Below are 22,954 nucleotides of genomic sequence, written 5' to 3'. Positions count from 1 at the left end.
CCACCGCGGCCGTAGCGTCCCCTCGCTGCCGCAGCCGTTAGCGCCCCGCCTCTGCCCCGCTGGTTCCGCTGGCCCCTCGGAGAAGAAGCGAGGCCGCTCAGCCAGCAGGGGTGGTGGCGCTGGGGAGCGCCGGGATGGACCGGTCGGAAGAGGAAGGGCGGGAGGGGGTGATGAGGGAGCGGAAGCTGTAATGCAGGGCGCTGGTTGGGGTGACGGTCATGTCCTCGGCAGGGTGAGCGTCGTCGTGAGGGGGAAGCACCCAGCCTGCCTGAGGGAAGATAAAGCTGGGCCAGCCCGCGGGAGGGGAAGAGCTCTCTGAGAGAGAAATGGAATGTCAGCTTGCACTTATGTCCCGGGCGGAGCACCCGTTTGGAATAAACACCCCGAGAGGGGACGGAATTCTGTTGTTAGAGGTTTTTCTCCCCCTGTTGATGTACCTAGTCACAGGTGGAACAGCAGCGTTTCTGTTTTCCTTCAGTAGGTGCATAGACTAAGGTGGTGTGAATTAGCAGCCTGTCCTGGCATAGAATTCTATGAAATGGGGCTCTGTTTGAAAAGAAAAAAAAAAAGGAAAAAAGTGCATATTAATCGCCAGCAATCCGCACTTCAAAATAAAGAACACAGTAATACTGACAGGGTTATTATTGCTTTAGGTTAATGGAAATGACGAAGGGGGCCTGGGAGTTACCAGTATCTACCAACTCAGAATTTAAAGTGTCCGTTTCTTAAAGAGTTACCATTAAAAATCACCACGTTAGTTATAGCTTTGTAAAAACGAAGAAAAGTAAATGCATGTTCCTACATTATTCATACAAAGCACAAATGAGCTTTGTTTCTGCAATAGCATTGCTGTGTTCATCCTATTTGAGAAGAGCTGGAAAAATCGGTGAGCCCACAGGGGTTTGTGATAGCACATTCCTTAGTGGTATCCAAGAGCAGGCTGCGAGGAACTAGAAGAAAACCAAGGAGGTGACGACAGCAGAATTGCAGCTATTGACGTTGAAAATTGCAGCGTGGTGCATCAGGGAAGGGATAACTTCATATCCTCAGAAAATAGTTCGTTATGTCCTGAAACAAGGACAGCCGCTTTGGAAATGCATCAGGCCCAAGTTCTCACTGAGCTGCCTGTGGTGCTGCAGGAGTACACTGATGACAGAAGAAACAAACTGCATTAAAATACATACAGAATAAGATGAGGATTATTACTAAATGTATCATGATAATGTTTGTGAAGCATGGAGATGTCCTTACCCTGGGCACACTTTCAGATGTGGGCCATTTTAGAGCACCCCATTGCAATCCAGTTCTAGGTGATTAATGCCACTGCCAGCTTCCCACCCATGCAGGCTGTCCCCAGCACTGCTGCAGCCCTTGGTGGCACAAGGGTGGCCCTGGCTGTGGAGGGAGCACGGCTCTGTCTGTCCATCCCTGTCCTTGCGGTGACATGGTGGCAGGACTGCAGGTCCCTGTGCGCTTCAGCTCTGCTGCAGCAGCGGAGGCGATACCTGACCTGTGTCAGATCTACCAGGACAGAATTGCCTTCAGAAATGGGAATGGGGAGAGTTTATTCATCCAGCACTTTGCACCGTGAGGCTGCAAATCGGAAGATGTGCCACTGCGGGAAGGCAGGGGTGCGGGTCCCTCTGCCTGTGGAGGCAGTGGGGAGGAGGGAGTCCTCCCCTGCGCACTCTGGGGCATTTTAATTAGACCCCCATTAGCTTTTCTTCCTTGGCTGTGAAGGAAGCTCGGGAGTCCAGCCAGCTAAGTCAGATTACTAAAAATGGATGAAAATACTTAGGGAAAGTCTTCTGAGTGACAGGAAGCTGGAAGATGACCTTGGTTATTGAAGGGGGAACAAAGCAACACAACTGAGGGGTGTAAAATGAGGAGTGTCACAGACACTGTAAATCCTGCTTTCTGCGTGTCAGTAAATGGCAAGCAAATGACAGACAAAGGCAATGCGTTTAAGTCTTTTAAAATGAACATTTGTTTCTATGGTGCTCATAGGCATGTGACATCAAGTGTCATTAGATAATTTTGAGGCAAAGAAAGAGGATGAGAACATTAATGTGAATAACGAGAAAAGTAACATTTGTGCTTATTTCTACAAGGTTGTTAGTATTCTGCGTAATGGATTTCTTTTTAAAACACAATTTTCACTTCCATAACTGGGTTTTATGAACTTCATGCAGGGGTAAGTCACCTTCTCACAGACAAGGGTGAGGAAAAAAATACCCGTATGAAGAATTTATTCTGTAATTGTCCACAGGCTGTTGGATTTTCTTCTGTGGTACCTTGTCCTGAGCACTATCAGAGATAAACCACTGGATAGTATCCAGATCTATACGTTAGCTCCCACTTAATCTGTTCAATAGTTCCACAATTTTCTCCCCTTTTCACAATGCATTAGCTGTGGTGAAAATGGGTATTTATGATGCTGACTGTTCCCAGCCACAGACCTAACTGCAGCTGATTTTGTGTCTGGACTGCTGCTTGTAATCTTATAATGTGCTTAAAGCCTGATTTGCAATGTCACATGAGGTAAAGGTGGCTGCTGTTTCTATTTAATGCTGTGTCGCACCTGCAGCATATGTAACTATGATTTGTAAAGGACTTTCACAGAATCACAGAAACCCAAGGGTTGGAAGGGACCTCTAAAGATCATCTAGTCCAACCCCCCTGCAAGAGCAGGGTAACCTCGAGTACGTCACACAGGAACTTGTCCAGCCGGGCCTTGAATATCTCCAACGTAGGAGACTCCACAACCCCCCTGGGCAACCTGTTCCAGTGCTCTGTCACTCTCACAGTAAAGAAGTTTTTCCTGATGTTCACATGGAACCTCTTATGCTCCAGTTTACACCCATTGCCCCTTGTCCTATCACTGGACATCACTGAGAAAAGCCTAGCTCCATCATCCTGACACTCACCCTTTACATATTTGTAAACATTGATGAGGTCACCCCTCAGTCTCCTCCAAGCTAAAGAGACCCAGCTCCCTCAGCCTCTCCTCATAAGGGAGATGTTCCACTCCCTTAATCATCTTAGTCGCCCTGCGCTGGACTCTCTCCAGCAGGTCCCTGTCCTTCTTGAACTGAGGGGCCCAGAACTGGACACAATATTCCAGGTGCGGTCTCCCCAGGGCAGAGTAGAGGGGAAGGAGGACCTCTCTCGACCTACTGACCACCCCCCTTCTAATACACCCCAGGATGCCGTTGGCCTTCTTGGCCACAAGGGCACATTGCTGGCTCATGGTCATCCTCCTATCCACCAGGACCCCCAGGTCCCTTTCCTCTTCACCACTTTCCAGCAGGTCAACCCCCAACCTGTACTGGTACATGGGGTTGTTCCTCCCCAGATGCAAGACTCTACACTTGCCCTTGTTGAATTTCATGGTTCCTTATAGTTTCTAGGGGCAGCACAAAGTTTTGCTTCCAAGTTACAAAATCCTTTGTGGTGTGGTAAACTTTGCAGTCATTTCTGTCTAGAGCATTCACCCAGAAGTTGAAATCTGGATGCTTGGGCTAATAGGTTTTAGGTTTCTATGCCTGGTGGCTCATTGGAGGCCTCATCAATAGAAACTACCTGATCCTGCTCTAAAGAGCTCTTAATGATCCTTACAATAAGCTAAAGCTTTGAGTTGTTTCAGTGAGGATTTTTTGGCTGTTTGGGAGTGAAGACAGGAAATATGCATCCGGTTTTAGTTTAATGTTGTGTCATTTTGTGTTTGACTCAAGACATGCACTTTTACCATTTCTATGATACTAGTTACAGCAATGTTACTAGTCATATTTGTAGTCAGTCAAGAAACAACAATCATCAAGCGTGCTCACCTTCTTGAATGATGGAAAATGAAGGCAGCAGAATCTTTAGGAACACACAAATACCACGCATATTAGTGCAACAGCTGAATCAAGTAACATTTGGAGAAAACGTTGCATTTCAGGAATGACTGAGAGCCAGTATAGCTGAATTAAAGCACAAGTGGCCTAAACCAAACCAAAGATTTCAGTAAAGAAACCAGTGCTGAACCATACAGCGTTCACAGCAATTGCACTCATGTTGTGCTTTTGAAAGGAAAAGGGATCACTGAATTTTGTATGTTTTTTTTTTTTAAATGCAATTCATCCTACATAAGCAATAAAGTAGTTCAGAAATGAGAAACCAGGACAAATGTGGTTAGATTTCCCTAAAACTGAAGGTGTATGTATGGGAAGGGTGTGCACGTGCTTATGGTCCTGTGTCTGGTTGTGTGTATGTTTGTTGATTCCCTAGAATACCCATGGTGCTGGGAAAAACACTTGCCAACAGAAAAAACTAGAAAGCAGTGTTGCTAATTTTCTGTATTTAATATACAGTACTTACTGCATTTGTATTCATTTTACATTTTTAGATAAAAGACAAATATAGCTAGAAAGGTGAAGTAAACCTCAGGAAAGCAGTCTTAAATACGAAACTAATTTTTTTTTGCCTTTTTACTTTCCAATAGTTTGGGAACAGCTAAAAAGAACTTGACACCATGAGAATTTTTATTATATTGATTTTCATTCTGAACCCTCAGCACCCAACAATAAATACACAACTTTGCTTTTCTTGCACTGCCAGCAGCAAAATGTTCAGTTCCGAAGGACTGTAATTCTGATATAATACAATATTGATAACCTTCTGTGTGCCTTAATTTAATTTTGCTGTATTGACACATGATTATTTTTGCAATCGACCATCTTTACAAATGTGTAAAAGCGAAAAAGTATGTTATATGGTAAGGTGCATGCTCTGGTGAACTTCAATGCAGTCAACATAAAATAGACCCAGCTTAGGGTGTTCTTAAAGCAGAAAGCCCCAAGGGGTGCAACAGGGGACACAGAGCAGTCATGAGGTTAGCTCAAAGGGCTGCTGCGTTTGAAAGCTTGCAAAGGGAGCTCTAGAGCTTCCAACGTGGCTACATGATTTCCCAGCCACTCTGTACAGCAGAAACATACTTTTCCCCAAGGCGGATACGGTAATCAGCAGCTGTGCAAGAACAAGAGAGAGAGGCTGCAGGATTTCGTGTACAGTAATGGTGCAAGGCTTTTGTATACCAGAATCTGCACGTTGTATCCCCTTGATGGCATATTGGTGACCAAAAGGTAAGCCAGTATATTTGAGTAACAATACAAGAAGTTACATTTATCTGTACCTCTGTAGGTGATACTGTGTTTTCACATATTGGTCATTTGAAGGCTGAATGCAAAGAATGTAAAGAACACCGAATAGTAACTATTAAGCACACAGAATAATAATAATAAAAAAAGATGCACCTTTAAAAGAAACAGTAACATACGCACCTTGTCATGTTTGTACCCTGATTAAAAGAACACCACGAAGTTCAAGTATGAAGTGATACAGTGAAATCATGTCCTGTGAGTAGGTATCAATGGTAGTCTAGGTAGTACAGTTTGCGTCGTAGGTAACTTTCCACCTTGCAAAATAAAATCCTACTGGATGTGTAGGTAAAGTGACTTGAAATGCTAAAACTCAGCATGCCAGCTGTTTGGCTGGTGTAAGCTGATAGAACACTGTAGAAGTCAACAGGACTGTGCTGATTTTCACCAGCTGATTATATGCCCTAAGGTGAATGAAACAAAAAGTATATTCAAAACTGCTTTGCATGTTTGCCTTGAATTACCAAATCCTAGACACCTCCAGAGCAAATCCTCTTTTATTACAAAAAAGGGGAAGAAAAAGAGAAAAAAATAAGCCAAACAGCATTAGAAGCTGTTTTAACTTTCCAAATGTTTTTTATGTTCGGTTTTATGTAAAATCATACTGAGAAACAAAGGTACAGAGATGGACTTTGTTTGCGAATGGATGTTGGTCTGATGTAATATGAAGTCACTCTGGACGTGTCTCAGAAGCTGTCCTCACTGTCCATGGTATTCTGTAAACCTGAAACCCCAAGTTTTTATTTTCTTTTGAGAACATAACTTTTCTTGCAGATTCTGAAACCAGTGTCCCGTGAGAGTTACTAACAGGCTTAACTTTCTACATGTCTTCTGTTAACTTCAGTGGAATTTGTAACATGTAAGGTAGGCACAAACAGAGTGTATGGAGCAGTAAGAATTGAATCTTACTTCTGATACATTTCTGTACCAGCATCATGCTTTTCTCCATGTCTCGATGCCACTAAGAAGTGCACTTCTGAACTCTTGTATAAAGAAGTAATGAATAGAAATGTTGAGAGAAATAATGTTACTAGAGTTAAGATTTTTATCACACATTACCATTTATATAGTATTCTTGCTGATTTACTAAGCTTAAGTATCTTTTCATAGACCTGAGCTGCCTGACACTGAAATTTGTAGACTTACAAGGTCAAATTCTTGGCTTAATGTAACTGCAGTCAGTGGAGTTACAACAGATGTAAATTATGCTAGATAATTTAAAATACTTTGAAACCCCAATCCGGTTTCATGCAATTGTGCATGCACAAAATAATACTTATATTTGCTGCCTTTATGCTCTGTTTAGCCAACAATCTTCTTACTTAAAGCCCAGATGGGCAACTTTATCACTGCAAAAAACTTTCTTCAGTTACAAGATGCCACACAAACTTGGCCCTTGGCTTAAGCGTCTGGAATCGCCAGATACCTGCTGGACCTGCTACAAACAAAATGAAGCCAAAGGCAGCCTATGTAATGTTTTCTAACTTTATTTTTTCAGACAACATTCCCCCACTATGTGTAAGATTTGCTCTACAACAGCATTTCAAAGTAATCTGCTTATTCCTTTACATACTTACACAAACAAAAATACCCTAAAGCATAAAACATACTACATCTGAACACACATACTACCTTAGCTGCAAAACTCAATGTACAGTATGAAGCTTGTTTATATTTTTTTTTGACTGATCTAGCTTTCTGCCTCTCTATGAAACTAGCTTAACTTCAACAACCAAAATGTATACTAAATGCAAATAAACAACAAAGCAGCAAGACTCAACACATTTTTTGGCAACTACCCTTTCACAGGACTAGTGTGTTTTCATCAGAAATAATATACTGAATTATAATAGCAATAATTTAGGTTAATGTCAGATAACTTGCAGATAAATGTGTCCACATCTTTCATAAACACTGACCCCATTTACTGGTGTCTTGGTGCTGTTATTAACCATGTGTCCTCACAACTACAGTCAGTTGCTAAAGGGAAGCCTTTTTCTGCAAACACTTTCTTGTGAGCAACTATACTTCGTGAGCAACCCCGCTTAGCTTTGTGGGACTGCTCAGGCGAGGCACAGTATTCATATGTTTGCATGCCTTCAGACTGGAGAGGATCAAGCTAGTGAGGAAATACAAATACACATTGTTACACTGAAAGTAGAAGACAGACATACAGACGAAAGCACCCTGTGATGCTTTTGGGAGTTATAATATAAACACTATTTCCCGAGTATACAGCTCAACTTCTAAGACATCATTTTGAGGGTATAATTTTTCTTTAACTAGAGCATTCAAAGACATACTTTTAAAGCTGTTCAAAGTAATGCAGCTAAATATTACATTAAAAATAAAACTAATGAGATTCAGTGGCAGATACAGACCACTTAAATGAATTGGAATGAAATGGACCATAAATACATTAATCTGAATGCTTGAAAGGAATTTACAAAGAAAATAAAGACTAAAAGAAAAGAATAAACGGGTGCCCATGGGCTTGTTTTCAGTGCCAAAATCATACAGCTTTGTGTAGAAAACAGATTCTATCAGAAAAATAAATGGCATCTTTACATTTTCTCTATCTTAAGTACTCTAAAATGTGTTTCTCACCTTAACAGAAGTGACTGCTTTGTCTGTGAAAGGTGCCTGGCTAAGAGTCCTTGAGACTCATTCTTTACAGAAAAGCAGTGCCATAATGGAAACTTCTTATGCCTACACTGCCATGACTCTAGGTGGGTTGTAGGAGGGGAGTTCAGTCTCCAGAAAAAGATTTTGAACACTGTGGAGAATGACAGCAAGGTTATTTGACAGTACTGAAGGAAGGTGTCATGGATACTGAATTCTGTTTGTTGGAATCTAAACAGGGAAACTGATTCACTTAATACTGACCACCAGAGAGCAATCAAAACTTTTAGACAGTGCTGGCCTGCTCTGATTTTCGAGCTGGTAAACTAGAGTAATGCTTTTCTATTCAACTTGGGATGCACAATAGGAAGGAGCAAGGTGGTGGTAGAAGTGAAATAAAACAAATTGAAGCAGAACAAAGCTGGAAAACCGCTGGTTTGCCAGACATCTAGCAAGAAAAAGAAAAGATGGATCGATCTTTGCAGTCCTTTCAGCCTGTAACCTCAGGACACTGCAGGCCTTCTGTCAATTTATGACAGGCAACTTCAAAATAAGTAAGTTCGAAATGTGCATGTCAATCAATACTTCCAGATGAGCACATCCACACTGAGCTTCTATTAGCTACCTTGTACAGCCTCACATCCACAAACTTCTTGCCAGCATTCAATTTCTGATGTGCTTTTTGTTGTAGTTGCAACCCACGGTTACAGCCACCTTTGTTGCAAGACAAAGTCCCTGCAAGAAATCTTGATGGATTTTGTGTCTTGCTGGAAAAAGGTTGAGAAACATGGTCAGATTCACAGTCATCCTTCTTGTGTAGTGAGAGAGCTTTCTTAAGAAGTTCTTAGAAATGCAAAACAGTTGACTGTCAGAAACAGTAAGCATACTGTCCCTTCAAGATCCTGGAAAGACTTTTCCTTGGGAGAATATATTGGGGGTTAAAGTCCATTTGTGCCTACTACTTGTGGCAGGCTCTTTACTCAAAGCTGCCGTAGAAAAAACCAAATGAATGAGTGTGATTGCCTACATGTGCTCAAGTTATTTTGAGAGTTGGGGACCTTCATAAAAGAACTGTTTTGTAGTTGCTCTGCCTCACACTGGAAGGAAACCTCTCCCTGGGAACAGTGATCTTGGGGAAGGGGAAGGAAAAGGGAGGGTAAGCAGTAGGAGATTTGCATCTGTTAAAAACTTCTGTATAACAGAAGCATCACTGGCTGCTCTTGTAAATATGTACATCACAGACAGTTATCCAGGGATCTTCTATACTTACCAAATAGTCTTTTGAGATAATCTTCTGAATCAAAAATTGTTTTGGCTGATCAAGCACATTAGGTTCAGTCCAATCTATTCTAGCTCATCTCTTTGCTTGAACCAAAGAGTAAAAGTAGCACAGTTTCCCATATTGTACTGTAGTATTTCCCAGTTCCAAATGAGAAGCTAAGAAAAATTACAGTACAAATCATTGGCTGCCTGCAGACTGGAAGGGGCTGCAGAATCACAAGGTAGTAATTTAAAAGCTCACAGCTTCTTAAATGGCTGTGGAAGTACCAGCAGGATCAGACACAAATGATAGGTAACTGTCACTGCAGTGAGAGGAAGCAGGATGTTGAAGGACTGTTGAGGAGTAGACAAACCCAGGGCTTCTTTCATAGTGTCACAGTAGGATGATCTGGGAAAACAACAGGACAGCTCGAGTGTCTGGGTGATCTATCACTGTATGTATTTAACAAATGCCAGAGAACTACAGTGTAGAATTAGAGGTTTCCCATTCCTGAAACTGTGAAATTTGTCTCTGTGCCAAGCTCAGTTGCTCACACATAGTGGAAGGACCAAAATTAGCTGCTCTGAGCCAACATATACAGCCACTCCCACACATGGACTGAACAAAACAAAATGCCACACAGGCCTTATATTCTATGGGTTTTGGAGGTGGCATAACAATAGTTAAAGGTAGCTGTCAGGTTGGCAGAGCAGCTCAGAAAGTTCCATTCCTGCTGTACAACCTACAAAAAGACTTTTTCCATAGCAGATGGTTCTGCAGTACTAGTTACACTGGGTGTTGGACAGACTTGCTAGGCTCTCAGACTTGCTCCTGCAAGATGGTGAACCACCTGCACAGCAAAACCTGCATTCAGATAATCCAAGTGCTCAAAACTATGCCATTCTGCATTGCCAAAGGGTTTTCACTTTGTGACAGGAGTCAGCTCGCAACACATGGCAATATTGCACACTAATGGACACAGTTAATGACCCTCCTGTGTTAAAGCTGTGTGTTCTCCACATCATGCAGCTGAGCTACAGGCAGTGCCTGTGTGGCCAGTTTAACCTGCTCTCAAGCTGTCTCATAAGATTTTTATTTCAATATCTACACAAAAAAACCTCTAGCTTCCTGCAATTGTGAGTTAAAAAATAGAGCTGTTGCTATGCTGAAAAACTGCGCTGGAGCTCATGACTTGAGTTGGCATAGTAAGTATCTGGAACTAAAATCTCATGCAAGAGTCTTGCTTTATCATCTGATGCTTATGAAAGTGAATGACAAGTGAATGAAAGCGAATGACAGAACAAAAGATGTGGAAAAAAAGTCTTCCCCCTACACTTATACATAACTTTTCCACATACTTAAATTCACTTGCCAAAATTGTCCTGAACTCTCCTAATCTCTGCTCATTTTCTTATCTTTGCAGCACTTCACGATTTTCCTCCCTCACCTAGCCACCCAAAATTGCTCCTAACATTCAAGAACTGTTTTTTTTTTCTTTTAAAACTTTCTTCTTAAAAAAAAAGAAAAAAAGCTGAGGATTGCGTAACATGACATACATAAGAAATATAGAATTCCAGGAAAGGCTGCATACTGTAGAATATTAATTGCAAACTCTTTAGGAGTGACTGTATGAAGGAAGCTGGCAGTCTGTGACAATCCATTTTCCATTCAGTGGCAGAGACAGTGCTCTTTGGCTGGGTTTAACATGACCATGTCAATGGGAGCAAGTATCCATGTAAACACTAGAAAATGTGTCTGGCATGTGGACGCGTTTAAGGTATAGAAAGCTAAATAGTGTGGATGTAAATGTAGCTCACTCGAAAACAGTGAGCTTGAGAGCTTTACAGCAAAATAAATCACAAGTTAAACACTACCTGCTCTCCCCTCTCCTTTCAGTCAAATAACATAGGTTGCGTTAGTGCAAATGAACATTAAAATGGTAGTTAGAATAAGTTCATACTTGGATGCTTTTCTTCCATAAAACCCCATCAACTTTGCAGGGTCAGTGAAAAGGTATCAGTTTCAATGCATATTTAATATACATTGTTTGTATTTATATTTTTTTCACATTATAAATAGGCTCCTTTTCACTTACTCAAACAATATTTTCCCAATAGTTCCTTAAAATCTCCTTATTAATCTTTACTGTCAGTTGTTCATTTGTTTGTTTTATTCAAAAGAATGCAGTATCATTTCTCTGACCTTTTTTGGAAACAAAAAAACTACTCTACCACAATCACCCCATTTCAAAATATCCACAGCAGAATCTCTTCTTACTTTCTCTAGCCATGCAAAAGCCTCATTGACAATAGGCTGGATGAAGCCCACCAATATATTCTAACACAGATTAAACATTTAATCTGAAGGAAAAGAAATAGTAGATGGTTATGGAGTTTTGGTTTATCTGAGCTGCTTTGCAGTGTCTTTCAATGAAGGCTGAAAATCTGAATATTGCAGAAGCTCTCATAGGGCTTTATTTAAGTCAAGGCATATTTTCCACTAACTTTACTTGCAGCAACCTTGGGCTTTTCTGCCCAGAAAGTAGAAGGCTCATCTAAGCATGGTGCTGGCTGATTTCAGCTTCTGATGAACACATAAAGATCTGATGGTATCTACTTGGCTTTGCAGAATCTTTTTTTAAGCACAAGTTCCTGTTTGATTCAGTTCTGTTTGGGTGCCTATCACTGTCTGGATTAAAAACATATACATCATTTTTCAGGAATATTTTAAATGGAAAAATATATCAGTTTCAAAATTTTGACTGTTACAGCCAAAAGAATGATTTTCAGCTGGTTTCTGTGCGAACCTAATGAGCGCTTTAAAATTATTATTTGTGCACACTATTCCTAAGTGGGTTTTACGGTTCTTATTTTGTATTTATATTGCATATCAGTATGCAGTATTTGCTAAGCTTAAAACTAAAGGGAAGAAATAACACTTGGCAAAAGCATATTTGTCAGTTTGTATGTCCACATCTTTCATCTTTTAATGGCCTAGTTAATTTAAATCCATGAGAAAGCTTCTTATTGTTTTACATAAATTACTGGGAGTTGATGGTTACAGATTCTGGTCCAGAAACTAGAATTATATTACAGCCATTATCTAACAATTTGAAAACCAAAGAGATAAAATAAATAGCTCACAAATAAAACCTCTGTTTAAGTTGTACAGCCTGTTAGACTGTTAAAATTGTAGTCATGTTTTTGCACACCTGAACTGTACTTGAATAAAGAATTTGCGTATGAAATGAAACTTGGAAGGTTAAATATATAAAATCCCGTTTACTTTTCTTGAGATTGTTTCTGATTTTTTTTTTCCTTCATGGAAAGTAATCTGTATACTCTGATACTTAGTAATCAAAAAGAAGCAAAAGAGATACATAGCTTATCGACAGTTACTGAAGATTTCAGTATATAACATGTTATTATTCTCTGTGAAAGTAAAAATACATTTCTTAATTTTTCCCACACAACTGCAGCTTGGAAAAATGTTTTTTCTAATATACTAATCTCAAGAAAATAATCATTTACAGATTAGGAGAAGTGTGAAATCTGTTAACATCAAGAAAGATCTTGGTATTTAGAAGCAGTTTTGTAGCAATAAAATAAATATGTTAGGTTCCTAAGCTTGTGTTCAATTCAAGCTTCAAGCATAACACAGCAAAATCACTCTAATAGCCTAGAATCTTCTAATTCACATTGTATATAAAAATCAATCTATTCCTGAAACTACTGTATATGAAAAAATACTAGCAAAGTGGTTCTATAAAACAGAGTTCTTAGAATAAAATTCCTCCTTATTCAACTGTGTCTTATACATGGAACATAATTAATTTATGTGGCCTTTTAAACCAACCTGTGTGGTTTATGATTCATATACCTATTTGACAACTGATGTGTTTTCAGTTGTGAGTCTGGTAAGTGCTCCAAATTGGTTGGTTAAAAGACCAAACCAGCATGATTTCTTTTTATTTTCCATATTAAAGTTGACCTAATACCTAACAGCAGAGACAATCATATGTATAATAAAACATGCTTCTCAAAGACAGTGAGTGAACCTGTGAAAAGTAGCATGGCACAGTATTTTCTTCTTATTCACCAAAACAACTATCAAGTGTAAAAACCACGTAAGAGTTACTTACGATGCTGGGTACCACCCCGGACGCAGAAGATGCTCAAATACAACAACTTACTGATTCATTTCATGTAAAAGGCTCTGTATGCATAGCACCAAATTTCAGTATTTTGCAAACATTTTGTCCCCTTTTTTTGGTGTGTTTTAGGACAGAAACAACAAGGAAAAGTACTCTAACATTTACTGTTGTGGACTAACAGGTTGAAAAAACCCTGGAGTGTGGGCGCAGCCAACACAGAAATATGCAGACTCTATTTGTAGAATTCTACTTGACGCACAGAAAGCAGCATAGGTGTATGCAGAACTAAGGGTAAGCAAAGAGGTGTACAACGAGAATCTTTCTAAATTGTTGGTTCTGGACTGAATTGAAGCAATACTTGGTAATACGCCGATACTGGGTAGCTATGGAAAATTTGGAAGAATCTTGTTGGAAATAGCACCTGTAAGTGTCACTGAAATCTGTTTCCATAAGGAAGTTGAGCAAAGAACTAAAAAGCTAGAATGAGCGTGGAGACAGGGTGAAAGAGAAAAGGGCTGCTTCAGATGTATTGCAATTAGCACTTCACTAGCTGGCTTTGGTGATTTTTTTCCTTGGCTACTGGGTCTGTTTTTCCTGCATAACTATGTAGTAGTGATAAGAAAAAAAGGTTGGTGGGAAATAGAAATCACTCCTTCCATTACTAAGAACACCCCGTTCTCTGCTGAGGAGAGCACAGTGCCTGGTTGTGGGTGCTCTAGAAGCTAAACATCTATACTTATTTTTATGTATCTTTTGTTATTCAGTGGTTTTTAGCTGTTGTTGAACTGCTCCTGTAGAACACATACAGGCATAGTTATTGCTACGAAGAATTGCACTCCGAAGTCTTATTTAAAGGACACATGAAGAGTTTGCACCACAGTCTGGAACATGTGTCCCCAGAGACACCTTCTTTTTCACTGACACAATTCCAACATTCTACACATGGCAGTAATGAGTAAAGGTACACAAATACTAGAGCTATACCAGTAAAATAAAAAGAGCAAGGGCACATGCTCAAGCACAGTCCAACAGTTGTATATACTGTCTAATTATGAGCATGATTCTTGCCACGATTTTAGCCAGTGCCAGCACTTTGCCCAGCCAGAGAACAGGCTTTCTGAGTTTACTAGTGTAAGTGAAACCCCCCAGTTTGGCAGGGAAGGCTGGAATATGAGCAAGCCCATGGCATGTCAAATGGAATTTCTTCCTAAAGAGATTTTTGAAAGGAAGTCAATTGAGAAGTTGTTGGTCCTTGGAATGTAGGACCTTGCTACTGCAATGGTCCTATCAGATAAATGTTTTCCCTAAACCTGACAAGACAGAACTTAGGTTTCTTTTTTTGTTCCTGCCATTCCCACTGGATATTCCAGAATATAACCATTAATGCAGCCCTTCTCAAGCTGTTCTCCCAAATACCCCCACTTATAACCTTATCCTGTATTAGACAACATACAGCACCATGTTGCAGAAGCTCCTGCTTTTCTCTGCTGCTCTCCGAGCTCTTCTTTTGATACTACTGATTGGGAAATACTGCTCCAGTAGTTAACTTCCTTGTGATTTCTACATTCTCATTAGTTTTCGGGCCAACATTAACCTTTGGCTTAAAATGTTCTCTTCCCTTTGTAGAACAGATGCACACCTCTATCTGAGAGTTTTGAGCCTAATTTGAAAATGCCCTCTCCTCCCCTACATTTTCACCTATGTTAGTTGTTGGAGACTTCTGGGAGAGTTCCCTGACAGTTGCTAGAAAGCTGCACCATCTGAATGCCCTGATAAAGTATGTATGATAGCCTGGAGCTAGGTAAAATGTGGAATGTTTTTAAAGATGCTAAACTGTGTCAAAAATGTTCTTGTTTGTTACTGTCACAAGATTCTCCTGAACTTTGGCTCTGTTTGTTGTTCTAATTAGTGTTTAAAAATGGTTAGCAAAAATTTCACTCTGGCCCATCCTTTTCTATGATTGTTAAAACCTACTCACACTCAGGTCCATTGACACATGGAGGAATAGGGCTGGGACAACACCAGGGCAGTGAGTTACCCTTCTATGGAGGAACAGAGAGAATGACAGAGGCAAGGCCAAGATTAGAGGGTTAGCTGCCATGACTGCTCCCTGGCCTTCAGCTTGCTGCTCATAGAGTTTCCAAAATCCTTGTATTTTGCATGTGCAGTATCTCTGTGTGCAGACGCCTTGTGCATGCTCTTGCCAGGCCTAATTTGCAACTTGCCTGTTCATGCTAGTAGGTTTTGCATAGGCATCATCCTGGGCATGAAGAAAAGCACAGGCCACTGCACGCATGCATGCAAGCTGTCCTTTTAAAATCTGGCTTATTTAAAACAGACCTAATTTAACCATGTCTCATACTTACATGTCTAACAATAAGGAAAAGCTTTATCCAAGAGACAGATAAGTTCTACTCACTATGCTAGCAATGGACCATGTCCCAGACAGAGTTAACAGCGAAGTTTGCCACAACAGCCAGTCTATCACAGGACTGAGAAACCTGCCATGGGGATGGCTACAAGTTCTCATGACACAGCTGGAAAAAACTATATCGCTAAACTCACTGCTGAGGACCTGCTTCTGCCAAGCATGCTGTGAATGAGGATATAATGCTGGCTCACTAGCTAGAAAAGATAAAATAGAAATGAGGAAGAGAAAAGCCTAAGGGACTCTGACAGGAGTAAGCAAAGCTAGCTGCCTCACTTATCATCAGTTGTACTGCAATAGTGTATATTTATGGTTTTATGGTAAGGGCTAACTCGTTGGACCAATATTTTCCCCCAAGTCATATCCAGGTAAATGAATGAAAGTCATGCTAGGGAACAGCTTTTATGGATTTAAAATATTTCTTTTTCTCCAGTACAGTATTAAAAAAATAAAAACTTTTTAAAATACTGAAAATATATTTTAGTTAAGGTAAAAATACTAAATATAAAATTTTAATGTAATATTTAAAATAACTGTGCTATAAAGGCATGTGAATTGCTTAGTTATTTTGACATTCAATAATGGCACATTAACCCTAGTGGAGACACATGTGCCAGTATACCCACATGGTGGTTTAGGAGAGAAGCTCATGCATTTCTGCATAGAAAACAAATCTGCTTAATAAATGACATCTGAGGGATTTTGAGACAGTAATATTCATGCACTTATAATGCATGGGTGGGTGTTGCAGGTAAGGCAGCGCAGTAGACAGCATTCAATTCTGCACAAATACATATCTGTGCTTATTACAGGTACAGGATTTTCTGCTTCTGAATCGGCAATTTCTTTCTATTTTCCTTTTTGGCTGATGATCAGAACAGGCTGAAGGTGAAAATCTGTATTGATTTTCGTTAGCTGTGCTCATGTCTTTGAGCTGCATATCAGAAAAACTGGAATGAGATAAAGCGAATGTGCTTGCAGCTGTTTCCAGGGGGGAATGATGGGTTAGATCATGGGCTAGAATGTGCCTGGATTTCAACACAAACCGACCATTTGGAAACCGAAAGAGTCTTTAAGAACGCAACTCTAGAGGATTTTTAGAACACCTGTGTTTTGCAACATGCACACAAATGTAGCTAGATAGTAACTCGTTTGTGTGTGAAAAAACCTAAAAGTTGACACATGTATGATGATGACCATCATCACTGTTATTTTTAGAGCAATGAAATTATAAAATAATCCATACGAGTTTTCAAGTGGGGAAGCACCTGCACATACGCTATGAATGAACAGTAGCTGGATGTATTAATGCATGTATCAGTTAACTGCAGGTTGCAGAGATCTGATATTTCAATGCCATTCTTTAAATATCACTGTAAGAGATCACATAATAATAGTTTAAAAAGTACCAAATCATGCTTCAGCAGCTAGAGAGAGAGATTGCATCATGTTTTGGCAGTGACTCGATCATCCTACTCCACACTGGCAGCATTCGATATTAAAAGGATGAAATGGCAGCAAAACTGATCAGCAGCTTCTCTTTGTCTGGAGTTTTCCCAGGTAGATAAACAAAACAAAAACAAAACAAACATAAAGCTGCAATGGGAGCAGGTCAAAGCACTGGCCCTTGCGTTGCTCTGATGAAAGTAAACTAGATTGATTTTCTTGGATAAGCATATCACAGTCCCCAAATAAACGATAAGTGCATAAAACCTCCAAATAATGATCTTCGCTAGAACAGCTATGTGGTTTGTATGGGACAGTGGCCTTGTCAGCTACACATCTTGTTCATTAATGGTTCATCTTCAGTCAGCATTATGATGCATTCACCTCACTAGAGTTTTGGCTGGATGACATGTGAGAGTCCAGATTCTCCTTGCATTTCTCCAGATCATGGAAATATGGGTGAGAGAGGGCAACATAGGCAGATATCCTCTTGGTTGGGTTGAATGCTAAGCATTTCTGTAAGTATGAAAAGAAGTTGGTTTTAACTAAAATGTACAGTTAACAGGGCTAACATTGCATATATACATTGATGCATGCCACCTTCAATTTATGATCAGTATGAAACACAACAGGGTCTCACTACGGGCTGTACGTTAACATTACCATTCACATTAAAACAAGCAGTGGTGGCATAGTGCATGAATATGGCATCCCCAAAGCTAATAGAAAATAACAGGTTAGAAAATTCAAGTATTCATGGTTTCGGAAATTCCAGAATTCAGGTTTTCTTGAATTCACATGCACAGAACACCTGTCTCACAGGCTGGAGGGAGCAGCTATTCATAAACAGCATTTGCATCCCTCAGTGCTCAACGTACTGTTGTTTTGTGGTTATACAAACACAGATGGCATTGTAAGGTTCATTCCTCGGCTCAGTATGTCTATAGGCATTGGGTCTTTGACTTTGTAGCCTTTGTATGCTAATGTCTTGTGTTTAGTTTCTGCCCCTTCTTCCTATGTGTACTTTGCTTGCTATCTTTCCAGATCCTTATCCCAGCCGCTGCCCAGCCAGCACTGAAGTCTCTCCTTGTGTGGCCTTGTGGTTTTATATCTTGTTCTCCTCTTTTTCTTCATTCACCTCCAAATAGTATTTTCCTCACTATTCCTTATCTAAGCACTTCCTACTCCTACTTTATTTTCTTGTGTCATAATTTCTGTCATTAACTTCTGAAATTTAATTCAGTGACTTCCAGTCCTATTCTCCCCTTTCTTCTGTGGCTGGCTCCCAGTTCTCATGTCTTTGCCTAACCCTTCCCACTTTACCTTCTACACATAGATACTTGTCTTTTTCCTTCCTCCCATCATGCCTCATACTCACTGAGCACTCTGCCATATTTATTCCTTCTTGTTCTCAGAATCTAATTCTTGTCGCATGTCTAAGCTTCGCTTTCCAGGCTGCAAGAACAACAGATGTGCTTCTCCTGTCATTTCAAGTGCCCAGATGTAGTCCAGCATTTGTTCCAGAGAACAAATTTAGCTAGATTTCAACAAACACAGCAAAAGGCAAACTGAGGCAAGGCCATTCCCTATATTCCATTGCAAGACTGAACTTCAGGGCTGGGGTTTATAACGTATCTATAAAAATTATAGAAACAATTTAATTGAATTCAGTGTTACCAGTTGCGCCAGCACAATTTGTTTGCTTCTGTTCAATCCTGCCATTCGTAAGAGCAACTGTTGCTGAATTCCAAATCTCAAGTTTTCAGCATTCACTAGAAGGCATGCAGCCGTAATCTACCTCTACAGCTTACTTTCTGCTCTATACTGGGTCCACTAAACCATGGAAAATGGCAGATCATTTTTCGCACTCAGGTCAATCTTATACTATGAGAATGGCTTAACCAGTGGCACAACTGTGTTCAGTAATGAGGATCTAAGCATAAGCTCTAAAGACAAGTCAAGCAGGCGCTTCCTTGACACACTTTTTCTAGTCTCTAGCTGTTATCATCTCTGATACCTCTTGAGTGTTTTTGTGCTGATGTTTCACAGATTTACGTGAATTTATCTACCTACTTTTGAGCTTTTCTTTAATAGCTTAATTAAAAGGAAACAAATGTTTCTTGGCAGGCTACACGTGCAATGGGAACTATCAGTCATGCATCCTGGAGAACAACAAACAGCAACTCACAAGAAGCAAGTCTTTGCCCAGTTCATCAATATCTGGTACAAATTTTTCAATAGGTTGTGCGGGTCTGGAAGTGAAAGCATTTCTTGGAAGGGCAACATCATTAGGCCAGTCTTCTTCTTCTGGGAGTCCAATTACACTGTGAAAGGAAAAACATAATGTCAGGTCTGAACATTTTATACCCTCTCCCCTTTATATTGATTATACTGAGTGGCAGTTTACTTTATAAGTCTTCTTGTTTAAATGAGATTAATTGTACAAGTAGTACACTGATCTCTGTGCACAGGGGCTGATTAAGTTCTCTGTGTGTCTGGTAGAAATCATTCTGTGGCCAGCACAATTTTCTGGCCTACATCTCAATTTTCTGTGTCTTTTTGTTGAAAACGGGCTGAGTGCTTTGGAAGAAAGCTGCTCAGCTCTTGACTGGATGGTGCAACATATGTCGCTCCAGGATGATTAAAAGCAGTAAGTTTCAAAGGGGAATTGCATGCAAGGATCTTCATTCACAAGAATAGAGACTGAGAGAAGAGTGTGGGTCAAGATGAGGGTAAGGCAATAAAAGGGATGTTTCATAATGCTTCAAAGCTATGTGCAGTAATTGTTGCCCAAATTTAAACAATTTATTTGCTTCACAATACAGGTTTTAAAGTCTCAACTCAGAAGGGGCATAGGACTTGAGTGTCTTTATGTTTTTTTTTTTTACTTTGTATTTCAGCTTTTCTTTACCCTTTAAAAGAATATTTTAATTTATTTTTATAATTTTTTTATTCTTTAAATTTTAAACCATACTTATACTTGCTAAATAATCATGCTAAAGTTTAAAAAACAAATAAATGAAATACTAGGTAAACCTCCAATGATGGATCATGTCTCACAAATTTTGTCTTTTAGTCTGATGCTAATATTGGTGGTGTTGAAACAGCAGTTTCTGAAGGAAATTCTGGACAAGAGCATGCATTACTTGTCAGGCTTCAGGAAAAATCATTTTTTACAGCCTGTAAAATAGAGATTTTTAGTGGAAACGCTGACAGAGTAAGACAAGAAGGAACGCAAAAAACCATCCCCGAATACTCGGGTCGGCGCTAAACTAAATGCCGCTAGGGAGCAGCATTGACCTTCTTCTAGGTGAGGCTGGTAGTGCGACTGGGCTATTTACATCAACATCTCGATGCAAATCATAAGTTACCTCAGTGAGCTTAGTGGAACTCCACATCTACCTACATGGATTTTAGATCGTAATTTCGCTCACTGAAAATGCCTCCGAAAAATAGTATGTCCTCAAAACAACAGCATGGCTAGAAGGGCAAAGCAATAAAAATGTCAGGACAATGTAATTTTCTGACATCTGAAGATACCATAGCTTTTGGGAAAAGAGAAGTTAAATTTGTATGAAAAATTGAGTTCTTCTTTTATCACCACAAGTATAGTGAGTGGGGTATGGGGCAATTCCCTTGGCCACGGTGGTTAAAGCTATGTAATCATCTATTTGAGGGTCTGGACCCGTATTAAATCGAATACAAAGAGCACTGTAGCATGATACGGGAGTTAAATATTTTAAACAACAATGAAGTTTCAACTGCCATTCAAATGTGTTTGGTTAGTCCCAATTCTTTTAACATTTGCATGAGAGATCATAAACAGGGCAGAGTAAGCATAGGCAAAGCTAACAAAAAGAAACAAGGAGGCAGACTGTCAGACAGGTAGGGTGGACAAGACCAAGAGTGGAAAGGAAAGACATTTCTAGTTATATACTCATGTAGTACTCAAAACTCTAATAATGAATGTCAGAGTAGGTGCCCTCACTCTGGTTTGGTAGCACTACCATTTCAGTGACTAAGTTTGGGAGCATCTTGGATGAGTTTCACCTCCTGCCAAAGGTTCAGGCCTGGTCTTGAGAAAAGCCAAGTACTTTCCACTCCCATTGATCACAATGGGAGACAAGTCTGCTCAAATCGTTTCAGCATTTAGCCTGAAATCTGTGAGGATATCCCACGCTCTGATGGTGACCTGGAAAAGCAGGAAAATGTTTTGGGCTGCCTCTGAGGGATTTACCCTCACGTGAGGTGGAATTTTACCTGATGCAAATTGGAATGAACTGGTAAAGCAAAGGTAGACCATGGCCCCATTATCTGAAAGAATGCAAGAGTCCAGATTACACAAAAATCCCAAAATTACTTTCTGTCCAAATTAGTCTGCAGAATGAGTCACTACTGTAGAAAGAAACAACCCTCCTACAAAAAGAGCTATGCCTTACTGGAGGGGGTTCTCCAGCTGTGAAAACACAACATAAATACTATTTAACATAAGCCCCTCAGAATCCAAGAAAGAAACTTTTGAACTATTTAAGGAGAATTGCACAAAAGAAGGAAAAACAAACTTCAAGTAGATGTGTAATAAGGAATTTCTTCTAAAATTAACACAGCATTTTCTTTTCTTGATGAATTCTTTTCTGCACAGGTAATCTCAGCCCCTAGGGATGGAAAGATCCCCGTTGGAGGCTGCTGCTAGCAGCTATGTATTTAATCCTAGTCCAGTTCATTTTGATTTTTCACCTTAAATGTCACTAAAGTCCTTCAAAAAAATCACAGCTGTGTCCTTTTTAATTATAAATTATGTTGATGTATCAAAACTGTCTTCATTTAATAAAGAAGAATATTGTAGGACTAAAGCAGTAGCTTTGGCAGAAGAATAAGAAGTAAACTTTATGGACTGATTTTTCTGGATTGGGCAGGAAGAGCTATTCAGCGCATGACAAATTAACCACGCAAGTGAGTCACATACACTGGTATGGTATGCAGGAAAGGGAAGTCAACTGTGTGAAATCAAGACCTGCAATTTGTGAACCTCATATTAAATAATGAAAATGCTTAGAAACAGATCTGTTACAATTTGAGAACTGGAAAAATGGTTAAATGGAGAAATTCAGTATTTGTTCTGTTTAAGCACTTCTCCCTAGAAATTTTACTGTCTTCTCTTTCGAGTGTCTTCCAGAATAATATTTCAGCCTTCTCTCTCTGCTACCTATTTCTTACTTCACCTGGATCCCTGAAGCCCCTCCATACGAAAGAGAAGACAGAGATACAGAGGCAAATCAGTATCCATTCTCCAGAGTGGGACCAGCCCTACGTGGTCTTGATTTCTTAAGTACATGATACAGGCATGAGATATAAAATTTACATGGTTCTTCTAAATTCAGCAATGTTCCTTGGTCTGAAGAGCTTTTAGAAAAAAAAGTGATATAATCCTACTTAATTATCTGTAAAATCAATAACTTATTTTCTTGTTTTTTAACTAAGAACATATTTTGAATGAGAATTATTCTCCCTCAGAGAGTCTACAGCCTCCCCACCTTCCAGACTTTTGACATCTCTGACGAAGAAAAGCACAAACTCCTAGAACTGTAAGATGGTTTGAAAATAAAGCAAATTAGTTAATCTCTGACAAAGCACATGTTAAAATGCTGATATTCCTTCTGTTCTCACAGTTAACTTGACCAAAATATGGACTGTGAACAGTCTACACAGTGTATCTTAAAAGCTAAAATATGTTCTGATGTACAGAAGTCTTTTATTCAAAGAAGCTGTTGGTAATAATCTTAGAGATTTCAGTTTAATAACAACTGTAAGTATTCTAATGTTGCTTTCTGAAATACACAAAG

At 39.7% G+C, this 22,954-nt stretch overlaps 1 protein-coding gene across 1 annotated transcript in view; it reads right to left on the bottom strand.

Annotated features, from left to right (window-relative positions):
• Positions 1 to 17,480: 17,480 nt before the first annotated feature.
• CDK6 (cyclin dependent kinase 6) overlaps positions 17,481 to 22,954 on the bottom strand; it is a gene marked incomplete at its 3' end in the record, with an annotated part of 123,841 nt that continues 118,367 nt past the window's right edge. Inside the window, exons 7-8 of the mRNA XM_080610869.1 lie at positions 19,300 to 19,435; positions 17,481 to 17,627 (exon numbers count right to left, since the gene is read on the bottom strand). Of these exons, the coding sequence (XP_080466995.1) occupies positions 17,481 to 17,627; positions 19,300 to 19,435 (283 nt within the window). The remainder of the gene's footprint in view (positions 17,628 to 19,299; positions 19,436 to 22,954) is intronic.

The sequence above is a fragment of the Psittacula echo genome (genome assembly GCF_963264785.1).
Source record: "Psittacula echo genome assembly, chromosome: 2".
Taxonomy (NCBI): Eukaryota; Metazoa; Chordata; class Aves; order Psittaciformes; family Psittacidae; genus Psittacula; species Psittacula echo.
The sequence above is the reverse complement of the archived record's forward strand: the minus strand, read 5'-3'. Positions and strand labels throughout refer to the sequence as shown.